The sequence below is a fragment of the Fusarium vanettenii genome (assembly GCF_000151355.1).
Source record: "Fusarium vanettenii 77-13-4 chromosome 1 genomic scaffold NECHAsca_1_chr1_3_0, whole genome shotgun sequence".
Taxonomy (NCBI): domain Eukaryota; kingdom Fungi; phylum Ascomycota; class Sordariomycetes; order Hypocreales; family Nectriaceae; genus Fusarium; species Fusarium vanettenii.
Genome location: NW_003315881.1, coordinates 404,065 through 424,085, shown reverse-complemented (window position 1 = coordinate 424,085; position 20,021 = coordinate 404,065). Strand labels below are relative to the sequence as shown.

At 52.3% G+C, this 20,021-nt stretch overlaps 6 protein-coding genes across 6 annotated transcripts; 4 read left to right on the top strand and 2 right to left on the bottom strand.

Moving 5' to 3' along the window:
* The first annotated feature begins 516 nt into the window (after window positions 1–516).
* On the top strand, window positions 517–1,685 carry NECHADRAFT_57213 (uncharacterized protein). The gene is made up of 4 exons (XM_003054064.1): window positions 517–745; window positions 812–830; window positions 887–1,338; window positions 1,416–1,685. Exons 1-4 carry the CDS (start codon window positions 743–745, stop codon window positions 1,557–1,559), a joined length of 618 nt encoding a protein of 205 aa, XP_003054110.1. The 5' UTR covers window positions 517–742; the 3' UTR covers window positions 1,560–1,685.
* A 78-nt stretch (window positions 1,686–1,763) lies between these two features.
* On the bottom strand, window positions 1,764–5,102 carry NECHADRAFT_65434 (uncharacterized protein; the record flags this gene model as incomplete). The annotated part of the gene is made up of 4 exons (XM_003053355.1): window positions 1,764–2,007; window positions 2,064–4,690; window positions 4,757–4,914; window positions 4,985–5,102. The coding sequence occupies 4 exons, from the start codon at window positions 5,100–5,102 to the stop codon at window positions 1,917–1,919; spliced, it is 2,994 nt and encodes a 997-aa protein (XP_003053401.1). The 3' UTR covers window positions 1,764–1,916.
* A 2,266-nt stretch (window positions 5,103–7,368) lies between these two features.
* Window positions 7,369–9,691, top strand: NECHADRAFT_74501 (uncharacterized protein; the record flags this gene model as incomplete). The annotated part of the gene is made up of 7 exons (XM_003054063.1): window positions 7,369–8,124; window positions 8,172–8,477; window positions 8,537–8,737; window positions 8,985–9,008; window positions 9,057–9,291; window positions 9,558–9,565; window positions 9,614–9,691. 7 exons carry the CDS (start codon window positions 7,369–7,371, stop codon window positions 9,689–9,691), a joined length of 1,608 nt encoding a protein of 535 aa, XP_003054109.1.
* Window positions 9,692–11,421: 1,730 nt separating this feature from the next.
* Window positions 11,422–12,455, top strand: NECHADRAFT_98675 (uncharacterized protein). Its single transcript, XM_003054062.1, has 3 exons — window positions 11,422–11,716; window positions 11,956–12,079; window positions 12,133–12,455. Exons 1-3 carry the CDS (start codon window positions 11,553–11,555, stop codon window positions 12,187–12,189), a joined length of 345 nt encoding a protein of 114 aa, XP_003054108.1. The 5' UTR covers window positions 11,422–11,552; the 3' UTR covers window positions 12,190–12,455.
* A 244-nt stretch (window positions 12,456–12,699) lies between these two features.
* On the top strand, window positions 12,700–14,122 carry NECHADRAFT_89927 (uncharacterized protein; the record flags this gene model as incomplete). The annotated part of the gene is made up of 4 exons (XM_003054061.1): window positions 12,700–12,855; window positions 12,905–13,223; window positions 13,272–13,445; window positions 13,494–14,122. 4 exons carry the CDS (start codon window positions 12,700–12,702, stop codon window positions 14,120–14,122), a joined length of 1,278 nt encoding a protein of 425 aa, XP_003054107.1.
* Window positions 14,123–15,143: 1,021 nt separating this feature from the next.
* On the bottom strand, window positions 15,144–15,812 carry NECHADRAFT_74498 (uncharacterized protein; the record flags this gene model as incomplete). The annotated part of the gene is made up of 3 exons (XM_003053354.1): window positions 15,144–15,170; window positions 15,384–15,700; window positions 15,755–15,812. 3 exons carry the CDS (start codon window positions 15,810–15,812, stop codon window positions 15,144–15,146), a joined length of 402 nt encoding a protein of 133 aa, XP_003053400.1.
* Between the last annotated feature and the right edge of the window lie 4,209 nt (window positions 15,813–20,021).

Genomic DNA, 20,021 nt, shown 5'->3' with positions numbered 1-20,021 from the left:
TAGGGGAGGATTCGATTTTGTTCGATTGTATGGACAGTTGACTGGAAGCTTCTATCACTACACTACAGTACAGGTGTGTCAATCGCCCTGGTTGGGGACGTATGCTGTAACCTCTGCCACTAGCAGGGAACGGGAGCTATCAGTGAGGTTGCAGTCATGGACACTATTGAGGTGTGCATACAGAAGGAGATGCTTTCAACAAACTCTATAGGCGCAAATAAATCATATGCATCTTTTTATATACATGCGAGATATTGCATCAACCTGAATGCTTGAGCAAATATCCGTTCAATCTCCTTGAACTGTGTTGTCTCTTGTCTTCTCGCTGTGTTAAGTGAGAGACATTACATAAGCCACAGTTGAGCCTCAGCGCCACACCTCCCAGGCTGCCCCAGCCAACGTGGATTTTCCCGGCCGCGCCAGACGTGTTTGCCTTGCAGCCAGCCAGCCCGCCCAGCCTGGCAAGTGTGTGCAGTACGTACCTTTAGTTACGCCTTTGAAGCTCTGGGGGAGCTTCAACCATCTGCTCTCGCAACTCCATCAACCTCGACGTCGACGATACAACTGGAACCGCGAAATACGCCAGCACCTGTAATTAGCCACTTTTCAGGCCTGCAGCGTCCCCCGAGGAATCTGTTCTTGCGTTCTCTTTGACAAGACCGTCGTGATTGACGCTGCCTTGTCCTGTTGACTTGTCCGACCTCGCATCTCCCATCCATCATCTACAGCGTCAGAAGCCACCATGGTACGTCGATATCGATTGCTCGAGCCTCTATCTGTCCCATCAAGCTAACCATACTCTTCCCATCAGTCGTCTCCCTTCTCGATAAGTTGGTCCATCTCGCTCGCCCTCGAAAGCTCACCCCAACTAACCCTCCCCTCCTAGACGGCGGCGCCTGCGTCGCCATGGTCGGCAAGGACTGTGTCGCCATCGCCTGCGATCTCCGCCTCGGTCTCCAGGCCCTCACCGTCTCCAACAACTTCCCCAAGATCTTCCAGTACGGCGACGTCTTCCTCGGCCTGACCGGCCTGGCCACCGACGTCAACACCGTCAGCGACCTCTTCCGCTACAAGACAAACATGTACCGCCTGCGTGAGGAGCGCGCCATCGCTCCCCGCACCTTTGCCAACCTCGTCTCGTCGTCCCTCTACGAGCGCCGCTTCGGTCCCTACTTTGTCTCTCCCGTCGTCGCCGGCCTCGACCCCAAGACCGGCAAACCATTCATCTGCGGCTTCGACAGCATCGGCTGTATCGACTTTGCCAAGGACTTTATCGTCTCGGGAACCGCTTCAGAGCAGCTCTTTGGCATGTGTGAGGGTCTCTGGGAGCCTGATATGGTGCGTATGACGATGGGACATGTTCCTCGACGATCCCTTGCTATATGCTATGAAACAATGCTGACACCGCTCCTTAGGAACCCGATGCCCTCTTTGAGACCATCTCCCAGTCACTGCTCAACGCCGTTGACCGTGACGCTCTATCCGGTTGGGGCGCACACGTTTACATTATTGAGAAGGACAAGGTCACCAAGCGATTACTAAAGGGCCGACAGGATTAGAGCGGCGTTTTCAGAAAGGAAAGGCCTGGGAATGTAGAGCGGGGGACAGAATGGTGGTTCATGTATCTTGTATGAATAGATACTCGGTCGATACAACCGCTGGGTAATGAGTGCATCAGCACGCCGAGCAAGCAAGCAGCCACTGATCATCCTGTGCAGGCGTCGCTGTGTTATATGGCCGTGCATGCATCTGGACGAATCGTTGCCAATAATCCGAGTTTACGAATTTCTTTATCAAAGGCCATTACGGCCATCTAGGTCTATCTCAGCTTTTTCGAGCTGTTACCATATGGTACACGCAGATTCTAGTAAACTTCTAGCCTGAGCCAGATCCCCAAATCTCTACTGTATCCTTCTCTATTGCTCCTTCTTTTCCTTGAGAGACGTGTCGGTTGTCGTCTGCACAAAGAATTGTCGCTCAATGGCCTTGAGCACTTCATCAAGGAGTCTGGAGATGGTCAGCAACTGCTATGAGACTTCAAGCGGGACTAGATATCAACTTACATAACGGGGGCACTGATGATAACGACCGCCTTCCACTCCAACACGTTCAGGGGGAGGATGGAGAACAGCGACTGGAGGAAGGGGACGTAGAGGAGAGCAAAGTGCAGGGCCATGGACAAGGCAATGGCATACACAAGCATCATGTTCTTCCACAGAGGAAGAGTAAGAAGAGACTCGCTCGATGACAGGGCGTTCATGGCGTTGAACATCTCAATGACGACCAGGATCGACAGGGAAACGGTCGACGCGGCCTTGGCCATGTCGTCGGAGAACATCTGGCATCCAATCTCGGGGAAGTCGGCTGAGCAGTGATGGAAGCGAGACAGCTGGCGGAAGGTAATCTGAGGACCCTCGGGGTTATACATGAACCACCAAGCGTAGCCCGCAACAGTGGCAAGACCAACATAGGTGCCGATGATGAGATACCGGAAGAAGAGCCATCCGCCAATCAGGGCTTCGTCTCGCTTGCGAGGTCGGCGCTTCATGATGTCGTTGTCGGGAGGGTTGAAAGACAGAGCCGTGGCGGGAAGACCATCGGTAACCAGGTTAACCCACAGAAGCTGGACAGGAACAAGAGCCTCGGGCATGCCAAGAGCAGCTGTCAGGAAGATGGAAACCACCTCGCCAATGTTGGAAGAGATCAGGTAGCGGATGAACTGCTGGGTGTTGTTGTAGATGGAGCGGCCTTCCTCGATGGCAACCTCGATAGTAGCAAAGTTGCTGTCAGCGAGGACCATGTCGGCGGCCAGCTTAGCGACATCAGTTCCGGAGCCCATGGCAACACCAATATCGGCCTTCTTGAGGGCAGGGGCATCGTTCACACCATCGCCAGTCATGGCAACAACCTCACCCAGGGACTGAAGCAGGTCAACGAGACGCGACTTGTGACCAGGCTCCACACGAGAGAATAGAGATGCTCGCTTAGCTGCCTCAAGCTGCTCATCGGGAGAAAGCTGATCAAATTCGCGGCCAGTGTAGCTCTTTCCGGTGAGGTCCTCATGTTGAGTAAAGACGCCAATCTGTCGGCAGATGCTCTCGGCAGTGTTGCGGTTATCTCCAGTGATGACAATGACACGAATACCGGCATCCTTGCATCGCTGGACAGCGCGAGGGACCTCCTCTCGAGGAGGATCAAGCATGCCGACAAGTCCAAGGAAGGTCATGTTCTGCTCAAGCTGGGCGTACTGTTCGGTGGTTGTAGCGGACTGAAGAAGAGGAGTCTCAGGGACATTGTCGATGCTGGCCAAGGCAATAACTCGGAGACCATGGTTACCATATCGCACAACCTCGCTCATCAAACGCTCATAAACCTTCTTGCTAAGAGGCGCCTTGTTACCACCAGGTCCAAGAAGAGTCTGTGTGCAACGTTCAATGACGGATTCAGGAGCGCCCTTGACCAGGAGTTTCTTCTCGTTGCCGTTGCGAACCAAGACTGACATGCTCTTTCGATCACGGGAGAATTCGTATGTAGCAAGCCGGGGCAGGGTCTTTTCGTATACCGAGCTGGCGTAGTGAACGCAGTCCTCAGGGCGAGTATCGGCCGGAGCGCAAGGTCCAATCTTCTCAACCAAAACTCTCAGAGCACCCTCAGTGGGTTCACCAATGCTGGCAAAGGTGGCAGTCCGGGAATCATAGGCAAGCTGGGCATCGTTGCAAATAGCGGCAACCTCGGTCATTTGACGAAGAGTGGCAGAAGAGTTGTGGAGGTCTTGAACAACCTCGCCGTTCGACTTGATGGCTCCTCGAGGGGCAAAGGTAGTACCCTCAACATCCAACTCGTTAAGATCGCTGCCGTCCTCGTTGAGGTACACAACCTTGCTGACGCTCATCTGGTTAGTGGTCAGAGTACCAGTCTTGTCGGAGCAGATGACGCTGCAGCTTCCCAGGGTCTCGACAGAAGGAAGACTTCGAACCACGGCATTCTTAGCGGCCATCTTTCTAGTTCCAAGAGCGAGGCAGGTAGTGATGACGACAGCAAGACCCTCAGGAATAGCAGCAACGCCAAGAGAAACAGCAATCTTCAAGTAGTAGATGGCGCCCTTGGTCCAGCTTCCATGGCTGGGGTCGTTGAAGTTGGGGATGTTGATAAGCCAGACCAGAATGCAAATGACGGTAATGACCTTGGCCAGGTTGTCACCAAAGTCGTTGAGCTTCTGCTTCAAGGGAGTCGGCTCCGAGATCTGAGCAGTGATGCTCTCGTGAATATCTCCGATAGCGGTGTTGGAACCCGTCAGAACAACGACGGCTCTCGCGCGACCAGTAACAACGGTGGTTCCAGAGAACAGCATATTTGTCTGATCCTGCAAAACGGCCTTTTCGTCTCCGACAACGGTACTGGCGCGCTTTCCGATACTCTCGCTCTCTCCAGTGAGGATAGCCTGATCAACAGCGAAACTATTGCTCTCGATGGCGACAACTCGGCAGTCGGCAGGAATACGGTCGCCAATGGACACAGTGACAATGTCGCCAGGAACCAGCTCGTCGGCCTTGACTCGGGAGACATGACCACCATTTCGAACAACATTGGCCTCGTTGGCCGAGTATTCTTGCAAAGCAGCAATGGCCTTTTCCGCACTGCTCTCTTGGGAGACTCCGACGACGCCATTGAGAATGAGGATAGTGAGAATCTGACAGTATCAAGTTGGTCAGCGCCATGTCCCGGGCAATATCAGATATCTTGGTGGAGGACTCACAACTACGGGATCAACGAAGGCGCTCCAACCCTCTTCTTGGTCAAAGAGGGCCAAGACGAAGGAGACGGCCGCGGAACCCAATAGGATAATAACAAGCTGATCTTTGAATTGTTCGAGGATAAGCTCCCACAGAGGAGTCGGGGGTTCATCTGGAATAGCTGCACAAAAGTTAGATTACAGTCGAGGCCAGTAGCGGGGCTGTCGCGGGGGGCCAAGAGGTCAACGTACAGTTGCGCCCATGTTTCTTGCGAAGTTCATCAACTTGCGCGTCGCTCAAACCATTGGTCTGATTGACGTCAAAGTTGGCGAGGACTTCGTCGACAGGGCGGGCGAAGGCGCTCTCCATGGTTGAAGGCAGCGCGCGAGGCGAGCGCACGAGACGAGGCTTCACGGAGATGGACGAGCAGATGTCTAGCGGTTTGCGACAAATGAGAGGACTCGATGGGGGTTGGGGGATGAGGCTCTAGAGCGAAAGAAGAGGAAAAAAGAAGAAGCAGAGAAAAGAGCCACCGAAGAAGTCTAGTCAAGGAAAAAGAGAGAAAAGACACGAGGCAGTACCGGAGGTAATCACAGGTGTCATGGCAATGGATGGAACCTAAGGGTAGATTTGTCACGACGGGAAAGGCAGAGAGTAAGGCAAGGCGATCGAGAAAGGACCCACGCACGTGGCAACCACCAAGTACCTCACAAATGGGGGAGGAATAGTATTGGGGATCTGAATCGCGGACATGGAAGGCTACCTTTTCCGCTTTCGTCTCCCCCGAAACTCTTCGCCTGCCAAAAAGTCCAACGTGTTCGTTTGTCCGTCCACGGCCACGGCTTTCGGACAGTCGGCCAGCACAACCCCCCACACCCCCGGCGCACGCTTTCTGCCTAGCCCGGTCCTCGATGATGGATCGCTCGTCCACTGGAGACCCCTGGAAAGCCACTGAGGTTTCCCCTGGAACCCTCAAAGCCCGGTCCTCGCCTCAGGGGTCCATCGACGTCCACTTTGCCCCTCTCCGGCCTAGCTCCTCTTTGCACCGCCACGATGCCGAGCCAGCCTGGCTTACACAAAGACACGAGACTTGGGCTCGAGTCGACGTGTGCCAAGTTGACGATTGCCGGGTAGCCCGTCCTCGCCAATTGATGATGAAGTTGGTGATGGAGAAGAGGGTCAGTGGAGAGGCCAAGAGGAGAAAAGTCCAACAACTGCAATCATTAATCGAGTTCCAGAGAGTATCTCCAGTCATCAAGATTCCACATCTTGTTGTAGGTACCTCGAGATAGCACGGCAATTATGCATGTATCCAAATCACCAGTACCTAGGTACACAGTACGTGCTACTCCTGTTAGCCATGAGCTTGATGAGACATCAACCGTAGTCATGATAACTGCTTTTCAGACCAATGTCCCATCGGAACTTCAAAAGTGGCCCTCTTTGTTTGATTTGGTGTACAAATCACAGCCATATCCCAGTCTAGAGGCAAGACCAATATCAAGTTTGCCCCATCAACAGGAAAGTTCGAACATGAATAAAATAACATGTTCCGAGACAATGGGCAAGCAACGAGGCAGCCCGCCTCATGACGCCAACAGTTTATTTATCCGACCGACGCCTCAAAGCTTCTAGCTATGTTTGCTTGAAACTACATTCTCAGGTATCTCGATAACTTCAAGTTACGCACGTCCCAACAATCATGATATCGACCACCCTTCGAGTTTCATTCCCAGCCTCCTCGATTCCCGACATTCGCGGCTCATAAAAATCGTGATAATGGATGTCTCGGATCAATTGTCATTTGTGGAAAGGACACGGTTTGAGTCAAGCACAAGGCTTCTCAGCCGCCTGTTCACATGGCTTGTCCACCCATGCTCATATGAAAGCCACTGCAAGCCATGAAGCTATGTTTATATTGCCGATCCAGCCTCTATGTAAGACTCTTGCCATTATTTGCGCTCTCACACATGGCATTGGATGTCGTGACTGTGGTTCTTTGATATGGAACTCAGTGGGCATTTGGCTCTTTGATAGCGTCACCTTGCATTATGCCTTCACGCGTTCGTGATGTCAGATTCAGCACGCCCTCACCTTTCATCTGCAAGGCCATCATAGGTGACGCCTTCGTTTCACCGCTCCTAATCGTGATACTTTGGCTTCTTTGCGCCGGCGCTGTGCGAGCCTCAGAAACCTGGAACTCTGGGAAGTGAGTTGCAGCCGGGCCGTCGTTGTTGTGTAAGACATTCTAGCTGCAGAGACTTGACAGTCTCGGACAAGAAGCGCGGTGAAAGATGATCTCGATTTCCGTTCAAAGTCCCTTCCCTGGCTCTTTTGAAGAGGCCAGAGAAGGGGCGTTTTGGAGAGTTCGGCCTCTTTCCACTTTACCACTTCCTTCCCTGGCTAGATATCTACCTGCGGTCGCGACTGCTCCTGTGCGGCTCTAGCAGATCCTACTTTGCGAGCTCGAGCTTCACCGTGACATTTGCGATCATCTACTTGTTTCTCATCATCCATCACTGCAGCTATGATTTGAGAGATTGCCTATGCTCTGCCTTGTTGAGCGCTATTTTGGTTTCTTGGGATCACAACATTGCTCCGTTTCTTGGACTCTACCGCCTAGCCACTCTCCAACATGGCTTCCACCGATCCTCCGAGTTCGCCCTCAGGTATTACTCCAAATATTGACAGTTCTCAACAGCCTAGTTGGCCAACAACCGGTCTTCCGGTCTTGTCACGAGATGAGAGCCCCTGGGAAGAGCTCGGCAAGGCTTTCAACATCGACCTTAGCCCGGATAACATACGCAGCGATGACAGAGACGCTTCTGATGATTTGAATAAGTTCAACACTCGAAATATACCCAAAGAAAAGGCAGCAGATTCGCAACCGATGCGATGTTCAGCGCCCCCTGGTGATTATGATCACCTCTTCGTGAATCCCGCGCCAAAACTACCATTCCGCAAGTGGGTGAGATCTCTCAAGCGACGAAACAGCCTGAGTGAGGGAGGAGAATCATATACCGGTGATGACAGATGCAAATACCCCGAGCCCAATAACCCATTCCGGCGTGTCATCCATCGCAGATTCAGGCATCGATTTTCATCCTCTGGATCCTCCCTAGGCTTTATCACTGCTGTGCAGAGCGCCGGTACGAGCCTTATTACCGCGAGCGTCGCAGCAACCTCACGCCGGCGCCATGGCCGATCGCGTGCAGAGCGCAGCAGTCGAGCTTCTCTTTCTACTCCCCGGGTGTCTAAGGACGTTGGGCCGTTGGAGAGAGCTGAGGAGGATTTGACTGCAACTCAGCGTGCATTCGAACGTCGACAGATCTTGGAGGAGCTCATTAGCACAGAGGAGAATTACATTGGCGACATCCGTTTCCTTATGAATGTGAGCTTTGTATTCTTGAAATGACTGGGGCTAGCTGACCATATGAGACCTACGTCAATATGCTTGCTGCTCTCCCTTCCCTGTCTAAGCAGCTACGATCATCGACTAATCGAAACTTGCACCATATTCTTCAACTACACGACGAAATCTTGGGTGACCTTCACCGTGTGGTCCCCTTCTCCGAGTATTCTCAACTTGAACACCCTGTGCTCAGCAAGAACGGTCGCAATCGATCACGGGGCTTAAACACGCTCCCCGAGTGTGGTGTCAACCTGCAAACACTCCATAGTGTACCTGGGATGCTCACTGACCCCCAGGTTGCGGCGGAGGTTGCCAAGGTTTTCAACAAAAAGGTACAGAACCCATGACCTTGCTCCCAGTGTTTAACTCAGTGTGCTAACTTCACAATAAGACGCACGAGTTTTTCATTTATAAAGAGTACGGGGCAAAGTTCGAGATGATGAGAAGAGACATTGCTGCGGCGCACGTGGGTTTCCCCGAATGGGAGGTTCACCAAAAAGGGGTCGAGGCTTTGGGTTTCTCCGTTGGATCCCCCAAGGGTCAAGAGGGCGGGTCTAACAAGGCCCTCACCGTCAATGACCTTCTTATCAAGGTATGTCAACTCCATTTCAATAAGTCCAAGCACCCTAACCTTTCGACTTCAGCCTATCCAAAGAATCTGCAGATATCCCCTCCTGTTTGCAGAACTTCTCAAGCATACACCAGTACTTGACTGTCCAAACTCCCACATGGAGGTTGAAACAGCCTTGGCGAGACTTCGGGAAGCAACAGTTGAGATCAACAACTCGGCCACGAACGAAGACATGAAAACGACCCTGGAGAAGACTTGGCTACTACAGGATCGCCTGGTTTTTCCTGACAGGGTATGATTTACATAAATCTGTAAAGTGTGGATTCTAATGGTTCGACAGAGGCTTGATGCAGATTCAAAGAATCAGATCCGTGCCTTTGGCCACATACAGTTGTGCGGGGCACTTCATGTTTGTTGGGAGACCGAGGCCGGAGTCGAGGGCCAGTATATGATCTGCTTGTTGTACAAAGATGTCCTCTGCCTTGCTTCAGGGGGCAAGTCCGATCGGATATACACGATTCTGGCCTGCATTGATCTGCACAGCGCAAAGGTTGAGGATGTCGACAAAGGAGGAGGTAAGAACTGCTATGGAGAAACACAGACTGGCATCTGACATATTTGCTTCAGGCTTGCGATGTCACTTGGCTCCTTTCTCTTGGAAGCTAGTCTTTGAAGGTCAGCACGAGTTGTATGAACTGGTCATGACAGCCTGCAGTCCAAAGGAAGAGGCTGAATGGCGAAGTCGATTACAACGGAGTCGAGATGTAGAGCAATCGGAGAAACCATCAGTGCTATACAACTTCCTCACATTTGACATGAAGAGTCTGGGTGCCATCTTTAGACGACCAGGTGCGTTCTCCTGTCTCCTTGCCGTGGGCTACTAACTCATTCCTGCAGGCACAATGGCGCGGAGTGCTTCTGTCAATCGAGCGACCACGGCCATCCCACATTCAGCACAAGTGCATGTCATTCTAAAGAACACAAGTGCCGTCAAGTCGGCAACCAATACCACAGGGCCGGTACCAATTCTTGGCCGCTCGCATTCGTTAGTATCGTCGAAGCCAAGGATCCCAGTACTAGCACCGCCCCGAAGTGAAAGAGCGCGGCTTGAGGTTCTCCTAGAGGACGTCTGGAGTCAAAACATCATTCCATTTCCTGACACGATGAGCATCGCCCGTAATGAGCAGCTGATGCGTCGGTCGGCTTCAACAATGATGAGAAAGCTAAGCATGGCAAACATGGCCAAGAGATCGGGAAGCACCTCACGCAGAGGAAGTGAAGAGGTAGCGAGCGAGGGACTCACCCGACAAACTAGCAAGTCAAGTGCGAGCTCGTTTGGTGTCTTTGATGTGGATGGGAGCTGGCACTCGAATTCTACAAAGTGCTCCACGTTACCTGAGGCTACAGAGATGAACATGGAGGAAAGCAGTGTTTCTGACACCAGATCCTCAATGCAAAAGCTCACAATCTCATCCAGGCCTCGGGATGCAGATTTGATTGAAACGAATTCAGACACTATGGATGATGATCTGAAAAAAGAATCAGCTGTACAACCCTTGACGGCCAGTTACCGGAAAGCAGAAGCATCACCCAGTACAAAGGAGAATACACGTCCACCAGTCAGTATTCCAGTGCGATCCAAAAGCACCCGGTGGACTAGAGGGAGCGGCCAGGACGAAAAGAAAGGGCATGGTCTTCGCAGATTTTTCGGGTGAGGCCTTTATTGTATGGTTTGAACGGGGTTTATGAGCCAAAGTTGAAGAATTATGGCGGTGATTGGTGTGTGGAGAGACGATTCAATTGGATTACTACCGAGTGTATTGACAGAAGCGGCTCTTCAACAGCTATAGTATGTTCAAGAAGCCCAGAGGTTTTATCAAAATGGTAAAGCATACACATACGGTGTGGCATTTGGCATCACAGGTGATATGTTGGAGTTGGATGGATCTGGTGTTTGGGGACGTGATGGGTCATGAATTAGCTATGGAGAACAACCATGTGGACATGATGGCATTGAGGTCTGGGTGACCATGATGTGAGTGTTCAGACATCAGGCACTGGGCTCTGGAGGAGAATGGTGCCATCATCAGGTTGGCATCAGGTTGATACGTAAGCGGGTAGCCAAGGTGAGGTTTGCCAAGGCAACGGAAAGCCACAGGTAACATACGTACCTGGCGTAGAAAGCGGGAGAAGAAAAGGTGAGGAGGCTTGGGAGAGGGGCCCAATGTAGCCAATGCTCACACGCGGGGCACGCGATGGATCGACGAGGTTGAAATGAGGCGCCTCGTCTTGTACTGCACTGTGCGGTGCTACGGTGAGAAAGGACCTTGGTGAACCTGAACTTGAAGCTTCCAAGTTGGCTCAAGACAAGGTGACGTACATGGTGGATTCAGCATGCAGGAACGTCTGAGGAAGACGGGCGAATTCCAACCAGGCAGGCCACGGGAAGGCGCGTGCTGATTGGCTGTGGGGCAGCTCCTCGCGGCTTTTTGCGGGGACTGTGCTCTGTGAATGGCACTGAATGCCCCGCGGCTCGGTACGTACCCGCCCACTGTGATGCTCTGGAGCACGGCTATGACGTAGGAAGCTTCCGAATCAGCAAACGGAGGAAGCTACACTCGTCACTGCTCCTCACACGGAGCTTCTTTTTAAGTCACAACATTCTCCCTCATCCTTCTTCTTCTTCTCTCTTTCTCTTCATCATCCTCACGATTTCTACACTCTTCACTACCAACAACAACAATACCCAATCACCACTAGCGATCTCATCCTTTCGTCACGCGACATCCTACCTTTCCAACCACCAAAGCAAACCACACACATCTATTCAATCACAATGGCTCGCGGCGAGACTCAGCAGACCAAGGTCTACGTCAAGGGCAGCAGCGAGGAGTTCCTCATCTTCATTGATGACGTCGAGGCCTACAAGAAGTGGCAGACCGACAAGAGCGTGCCTCTGGCGCACTTCATCTCCTCATTCAAGATCTTCCTGACCCATGGGTAAGTCATTTGGATCAAGCCACCCCCGCTTTCTTACTCTACCCGGCTCCGTTACTTTCTTGTTGCTTTGGGAGGGCGTGATGGCGAGATGCTCCGATTGCTTGGCATACGCTCGCTTGGACCTATGGCTCCTACCCACCATGTTGGAGCTTGTTCTTTTGTTTCCCTCTCTGCATTGGACGTTACGTCGATTGTCGGCACCAATGGATCTTGTGGACTGTTGCTAACAGCACCTTCAGCCAAGGACTGCAGGGAACCTACGACACCGCCTCCAAGGCGGCCCTTGAGAACGAGTTCGGCACCTCTGTTGATGACGAGGTCATCAAGCAAATCCTAGAGAGGGGCGAGACCCAGACCTCGGAGGTGAGCACCATTCACTCTCGACATATTGGGATAGTATAGCTAACGTATAGCAGATGCCCGAGCGTCAAGGTACCAAGAACGACTCCAAGGGTCCCATGGTTGCCCACTAGAGGAGTGAGAAGCAGGCGTTCCGGAAACGTAGAGGAAATTCTTAGCGGCGATGTATTCGATGACTGGGGCTTGGCTGCGAGAAAGAACCACGGTTCAGAAACGGTTGGTGAAAGGTCGCCGATGGTAGGCGGATATGCATGATGGCGACCATCCTATCAGATCAGCGAGTATCGCTGACGCCCCGAGAGAAGGGGAAGGATTGATGATAGCGTCCCATGAATTAATAAACCAGCCCTCTGATTTGATACAAACAATGACTCTGAATATCGGTGATTTTATTGTTGTTAAGATGTAGGCAAGAAAATATCATTCATTTGTGTGACGCGCTTGTCTTATCAGTGCAGCAGCTGCCTGATCGATCATGGTGCCGTGTCTCGGCTGACATACCGCCTTTGTTGACCTCCGCCGTAATTACAAGCTTGCACTTGATAACAACTATAAGTGCGGGGTTCATAGGTGTTCATGTTTGTTCATTATCATAACAGACAAGCAATTATCACATATTCAAGATGGATTCGCAAGCCAAGTACTTACTCTCTCTCCGGGCCATCCGAGACCGTGCCACGATCGTTGGAGATGTGGCCAAGGCCGGAAAGCTGAGCCACTTTGATCTGCATGAGGAGAAGCTGGACGAGGTTGTCGACTTTGTGGCCTCTGTCATCAAGGTTGTAGCCCAATATTCCCTCTGTCTCAAAAACTAACATATCCTCTCAGCGTGACTTTGGTCCTGACAAGTTTCACACGATTCCCCCTCATGGCCGCTGGCAGCATTTCGAGGTTGGCAATGTGCCGCGCATCACCACCATCATGGACAAGTGGGAGGAGGAGGGATGCGATGTGACTGAAAAGACACGTCGTCTCATCGATCTCTTCTTCGTCTCGGTCCTCTTGGATGCCGGCGCCGGTGATGATTGGCGGTACAAGGAGCCTGGATCTGGTCAGGTCTATGAGAGGAGTGAGGGTATCGCCGTGGCTAGTCTCGACATGTTTAACGAGTTGGCTTTCACGACTGACACTACCCCAACGGTCAATGGTGATGTTTACCATTCTCGACACCGATATGTGTACTAATGGGTTATAGGAAATGGTTTGAAGCAGCTTGATACGGATAAACTCGCCAAGGGCTTTCAGGTGTCTGATAACAACCCCATGCTGGGAGTTGATTCCCGTGCGGCCCTCCTCAGAAGCTTGGGACAGTCACTTCTCGATCATCCAGGTGTATTCGGGGCTGAAGGTCGACCAGGAAACCTCGTTGGTGAGTTTTTTCTTTCTTAATCACTTGATGTCTTGCTCACAATCCTAGACTATCTGGTCAAGACAGCCGGTGAATCCTCCGAGCTTGACATCCTCGTTCTCTGGGATATTCTCCAAACTCTCCTCATTCCCATTTGGCCCAAGGACCGAACTGTTGTTGGTGGGACAGCCATCGGCGACGCATGGCCACTCAGCACTCTCCGAACGGGAGGGCAATCGGATGCCACCGCAGACAACATCCAGCCCTTTCATAAACTCACCCAATGGCTCACCTACTCCCTCATGGTTCCATTCCAGCGTGTACTAGATTTGAAGTGGATCAACGCCGATTCTTTAACCGCCCTGCCCGAGTATCGCAACGGCGGCTTATTCGTCGACTTGGGTGTGTTGACCCTGAAGAAGGAGACGCTCGACCGCGGGTTGGAGGCATCGGGTGGGGAGTTGCCGCTCTTTGAAGCAGGAGATGACACCATTGTCGAGTGGAGGGCCTTGACTCTGGTTCTGATCGACAAGCTGTACACCAAGATTCAATCTCGTATGGGTGATGGTGTTCAGTTGAGCATGGCACAGCTGCTCGAGGCTGGAACTTGGAAGTCTGGACGTGAAGTGGCAGCGCAGCGTCGACCAAAGACAAAGTCTAGCCCCATCATCATCAAGAGTGACGGTACAGTCTTTTAGACCAAGGGATAATAACAAGAAGAGTAGAGTGCAGTTTCTAACATTGGGGCTTGTGGTTAACTCCCAAACAACTTGATGTTGGTTGCCGGGTCCACGTATAGACAAAAAATTCAACTTGCTCTTTTCAACTCCTCAAACATCATCCCCCCTTGGTTCATGCGTTTCTTGGCTTTGGTTTCCTTTATTCCCGTAGAGTGTGTCAAGTCGGCACGCCGTCCCCGTAGAGTCGACTCCGATGTGGATCCCTCAGACCCGGGTCCGACAAGGGGTGTTTCGGAGAGCATCAGCCGCTGCAACCATGGGCAACAAAGCCAAGAAAAATAAAGGCCGAGGTACTGCGTAGTAGTTTCTGGGTCAGAGGAGTTGGTTTCTAAAAACTCAGCCTCTTTTTTGTGGTTCATGTTAAGTTTCTGTTTGTTAGCTCAGGGGAAGTTGAGGCCGGACCGGCTTGGCTCGACAAGGTTGAAACTCGAGGCGAAACGAACAAGAAAATAAGACGCAAGCGAATATGAATGACTGTTTTTTGTTTTCTTGTTTATTAGTTTCTATCTAGTATCGGGTTACATCCAGCAAGGGGGCGCCTTTCGAGAGGCCTGAAGCAAATCATGCGCCGGGGCTTGCCGATCCCGGTGGCCTCTTTGAGAGCCGGTCAGATTGATCATCATGCCTTGGAAACCCCTTGCCTCCCGAATTGCACGCCGTTCACATCCGACACGGAGGCGCAAGAGTTATCCCTTTCCTAGGGCAGCCTAGACCAACTCCTTCACGTTGGTCATACAATATCGTAGAAATGGTAAACATGGCGTTTGAGATCCTCCTACTCGAGATTCATCGGAGATAAGAAAGAACATGGACTGGTATTCGTAAAGAAAAAAGCAAATCATTAAATTGGAAATAGGAAACGCCGTGGATCGTCAGACGTCGTGATCATAAAGACGACGTGACGTGAGGGTATATACGTGAGACGTGCGAGTGTGTGCGCCTTTTGGGGGCGACGAGTAGTTCTAGAGATTGCGTGAATTCATCTAGATGCTTTTCCCAAGTCTGACTTTTGTCCTATATAGGTACAGTCTTTTTTTTTCTCTCTCTCTGCCGTGGTAGGATACAGAGAGGACAAGGGGTGCGGGTGAGGTAGAAAATCTGACTATACACGAGATGCGCCGCCACGCCCACGTTGGGGAAGAGTCCATGGCTTTGCACATATGATCTAGAGCGAGCATGTTAGTGTCGATCACACTCTGAAGAGATGAATAAAGCTTACCTCGCCTTCGCTGTATGCCCAAAAGTAGACAACCATGCCGATGAGGTAGTAGATGGCGGCATTTGTGCCCTGGTAGATGAGGGCTGCGCACAACGCCGTTAAGGGGAGGAGGGCGAGCCGGAATTCGAGCGAGCGGTGGAGTGCCGAGCCGGCGACGAAGCCCAGAGGCCATTCGAGGCCTATCATGAGGAGGCCGAAGAGCAGATTTAATATCTGAAGCACGGGAATCGGTCTCACAGCCCCGTCGAGGCTATGTGTGAGGAAATCCCAAAAGATCTTGGGCCAGATGAATGCCTCGATGGCAGCAGCAATCTGGTCTAGATTGTACATGTTAGTCGGGTTCCGGGGGTGTCTCAAAAGAGTCAACTTACAGGCTGCGGCGCTCAAGATGATGAGACGCGCCCAGTGGTTCTTGATGAGTCTACCCATGATGAAGTCGATAAAGTCCCAATCAAGATTCTCTTTCTCTTTCGTTCCAAGCCTGGCGAGGTTCCTTTTCCTTGCGGATGGCACTTCCAGACACTTGCTTCTCTTGGTCTAATCGAATTCCACTTCCAACACAGCTGTCGAGAGTCGTCCTCGGTGGTAATAGTACAGGCCGGCCAGCGGTGGGAGTCGTAAAGCGAAAAAGAAGCGAAAGACAAAGGGGTATTATAAGATGAACGAATGAAGGGTAAAAAGAAGGGTCCGTCAGGCCAGCAGACAGAAGAAAGAATGTTGAGATTACTGGAACCTGAAGAGGAAGAGAGTAGAGTAGAGTAGAGGTGGGTGAGAGGTCGTTATTATTATGCGAGATGAGGTTGAAGTTATGTGCGTCTGATAATGGCAGCAACCCCCCCGAAGGGATGAGGTCGTGCCGAGAGAGTAGAAGGGTGGAGATGCGGGTGGTTGAGAGTCTGAGGCGTCGGCGTGTCAGACGATTGCGGATGGTTGTGTAGCCGGCGTTGTCGCGGGAGCTGGTTCAGAGATCCACGTTCTAACAATCTGATCTATGATGACAGCGAGCATACGGGCGGCATCTGATAGTGCGGTTTGTATAGGTAGCGTTGCGCAGTCGTGGTTGAGGCAGATGCGAAAGCCCCAAGTTAACTAGACCAAGGCTCGGTTGTCTCAGCGAGGTCGGCTTCTCTGTTGTCCGAAGCTATGGTTGTCGCAAGTGTCGCAAGAGTGTGTAGTGGCTTGTGGCGATGACACACAAGGCAGTTCTGAGACACTGGAACTGAGGAAGCGATTTCAAGATGGACCAGGGATGGTGTCGTATGGTATCCAACGTTACCGAGGGGAGGGGACGAGAACAAGAGGAGGCTTGCTGCATGGCGACCAACAGCAGTTTTAAGAAAAGGCCAAGAAGGGACATCGGGAATGGAGAGAAAATGCACGCAAGCTTGTTGAACCCATTTCACAGGCCAAGCCAATGCAATGCAGCCATCGACTACCAGCATGGGGGTCCCTCGGGTCCCTCGAGCTCCATCGAGCCATGAGCCACGCCATCCTCCAGGCCTTTCCGCTCATTCTCACCTCACGGGCAGCAAGCGCCCTGGGCATTGATTGCACGCGGACTGGGCCGGGCCATACAGACACCATCACGGCAGAGACTGGCGGTGCGGAAAGGCGGAGGAGGAGGGTGACTGTGGTGACTGTGAGGGGGGAACCGTCGGGCAGGGATGCGATGCGGTGCAGTAGCCTTGTCACACGGCAAGGAAGCCCACGATCTTGATGCTAACCCGTCTCCAGGCCTTGTCATTGGCCGCCTCCCAGTCGAGGTTAATTGAAACCTCCATCGACAAGTCTGCCGGTGTGGTGCGGGGGCTGGTGATTGGTGATGACCTCGGCGGCTAGATGCCAGAGCATGGACCAATGGGCGTGCTTAGCAGCCATGTGGACGAGGAGCACGGCGGGTAGACCGACAAGGATCAGAAGCTAAAGCTCAGGGCCAGAGCCAGAACCAGAACATCGAGAACCAAGCTCAATAGCATCGTCGGTCGGCCTTGATCCTGATTGTCCTTGACTTGGTCATCAAGGCATTCCAAAAACTCTTCGCATGAAATGACTCGCACCTCTCTCCTGCCCTCTGTCGCCTCCTGCTTCTGAGACGCCTCACCATACAGCACCAAGTCTCGTGTGCCCCTCTTGAAGCAGAGGCTGGGACAACCGACGTTGCGGTGTTAAGAGAGAGCGGGAAAGCTCAAGACCCCTGACCCCTGGTCCCCTCTCCCGCCTCCAGCCCACACATCCACCTCCGACCATCCATTCACCACCCTTGTCTAGTGAGTGTGTCGACCCCAGTGCTTCTTTTTTTAACTCTGTCGAGGTCCAAAAGACGCACTTTCGCCTTTTGCTTGTCCGAGCCCAGATCCCCCAGCCCAAGAGAAGAAACGAAACTGATCGGCTGCCGGCTGCATGGAGTATTGGTCCCAGCGGAAGGCATGAATATATGTGTTGGAAGCACGGCCAACACATGGTCCAGCTGCGCCCAAAGCCAAGCGCTTGTTGAAACAGCGCATCCTTTAAAGGCCCTCTGAAAGAACTCCAAGTCTCTTCTTTCAGCGCTTACACGCTGCTCAGTCTGCTTCATCTACCGCTCGGGACCGACATGGCCGGACCCGGCATCGCCACGCATCACCTGACACGGCGCCGGCAGGACACGTCCGCTCAGGCAGTTACACGGCGAGCTGGTAGGTTCGGAGTTGGGATTGCTAGCCGTCCAGGTCATGCCCAAGCCAGTAGCTCCCATCCTTCACAGCATGGTTTCTCCCATCGTGCAAGCGAATGTCTTGACTCGTTCGATAGTGCGTGATTACCAGAGCTTGAGGCCGACCACCATCTCTGCTCGTCGCATGGCCGTCGATTCTTGTCCGGCGGCTGCACGCCCGTTGTCATTGGTTCAGCCTCCCGTGACAGGCCCAGCCACATCAACCTCGTCACTCCGCGTTGACCGTTGCCCGGTGGATATCACGACCCTGTCCTTGCAGAACCTGGGCGCCTCTGGCGGGTTTGTTTCTTCCCATCGATCTAGCTGAGGCTGCTTATCCTCATCGTGAATGGCTGGCATGCAGGCAATTAACCTCGCAGCCATCTTGCTCCGGAGCTGTGGACCCACATCGAAGCTTCGTCCCCGGCTCCGGGCTTTGGTAACCCGGCTTTTTGGGCGGATGATCGACTGTAAGCGACGTTATCTAAGAAGCGTCAGTCCAAATCAGTCGATAGCCTCTTCATCTCGTCACCGCCAACAATCAGTGTGTCTAATTCCAATGTCTTGGCTGTGGTGAATCAGTCCATCTTGGTGGGAATGGTAACCCTACATGATCCCATATCACACCTATCTCGCCCGTCAACTCAACTACTGACGCGGGAGGGACCACTAGTCAGAAAAGAAATGACACGTTCACCATCCGCATCACCTAGATACTCCTTGATAAAAGCTGGACCGCTTGGGTGAGTGACGTGGACCGTGAGATCTCTGAACCCGGATGTGATTCCGGTCAATATGTTGGCTTGGTCTCTCGATAGCGCCTTTCCATCTATACATTGGCACACCAATTCTCGAAGAGCATCTCGTCGGGCCTCATTACTGTGTTCTCGATTAACCGTACACTCTCGCCTGAGTGCATCCAGACAACCACGCAGGTCTCGGGTTGATGATATTGGGATAATAGGTGGAACAGAATCCGAGAGCATACTTCATGCCAGTGTTAGAATCATGGGAAAGTATAGTTGAATTAGATCTTACTCGGCTTGGACTCGAGAAAAATCCTCCATTGGCTTTTCTCCGCATAGCAGAAGCACCACGGCGGTATGCTTTCCTCCACTCATGAGCCATAGTCGCTCCACGCGAGCCCTTCCATCGTGAGTCTGCAGTTCTGGCAACGATAGGAGAGTGACCCTGAAAATAGCGGGCGGTGTACCCGAGCTGGTGATGGGAAATGTGATATCACAAGCATCCAGCGTCGCCTCTGCTCATCTAGCATCAGTCCTCCTGCATGGCCTGCCGTGGATCACATTAGACGAACCTTTCCAGGGGTGCGACCCAGCCCTGAGTGACGGGACAGTGGATGCCCACTCTTGTCGCTTCCGCAGGGACGAGGTGAACATGATTCGTTGAGTCTTGGGGGAGGGACGCAAGGTGTGGGTTGTAGAATCGAGTGTTGGGTGGACGGCCCAACATGAAAGTTCGAGGTGCCCGGTAACTTGGTAACTCGCTCCCATTTTGGAAAGAACCATGGAGAGGGCGTGACCCGGACTTACAGAGGGAGAAAGGGCGAGATTGTGAGAGGAACTTCCATGGAGGCAGTCACAGTTTGGAAGCTGCCATCAAAGATAAGGTAGTCAATGCTGCCTGCCTCTCTCTCAATCTAGGGTAGCTAGGTATCAAAGGAGCTGAATGTTAATACTCAAGCCAGAGACATTACACACCTAACCATCCAATGCTACATATTAAAGCGTATATTCTGTGTGACAACCTCATTAACCTAGGCATGGGTGAATTCAACTCTCAATAGCCAAGACAAGTGGGCAAACCCGCTGAATTAACAGGATGTCATATCATGTCCAGCTTCAACCATTGTGGAGATTTGGGTGAAGCCCAGACGACACTGCACCGCCTGAGAGCAGATGCCGTGATCTGGATAGGACAACCCC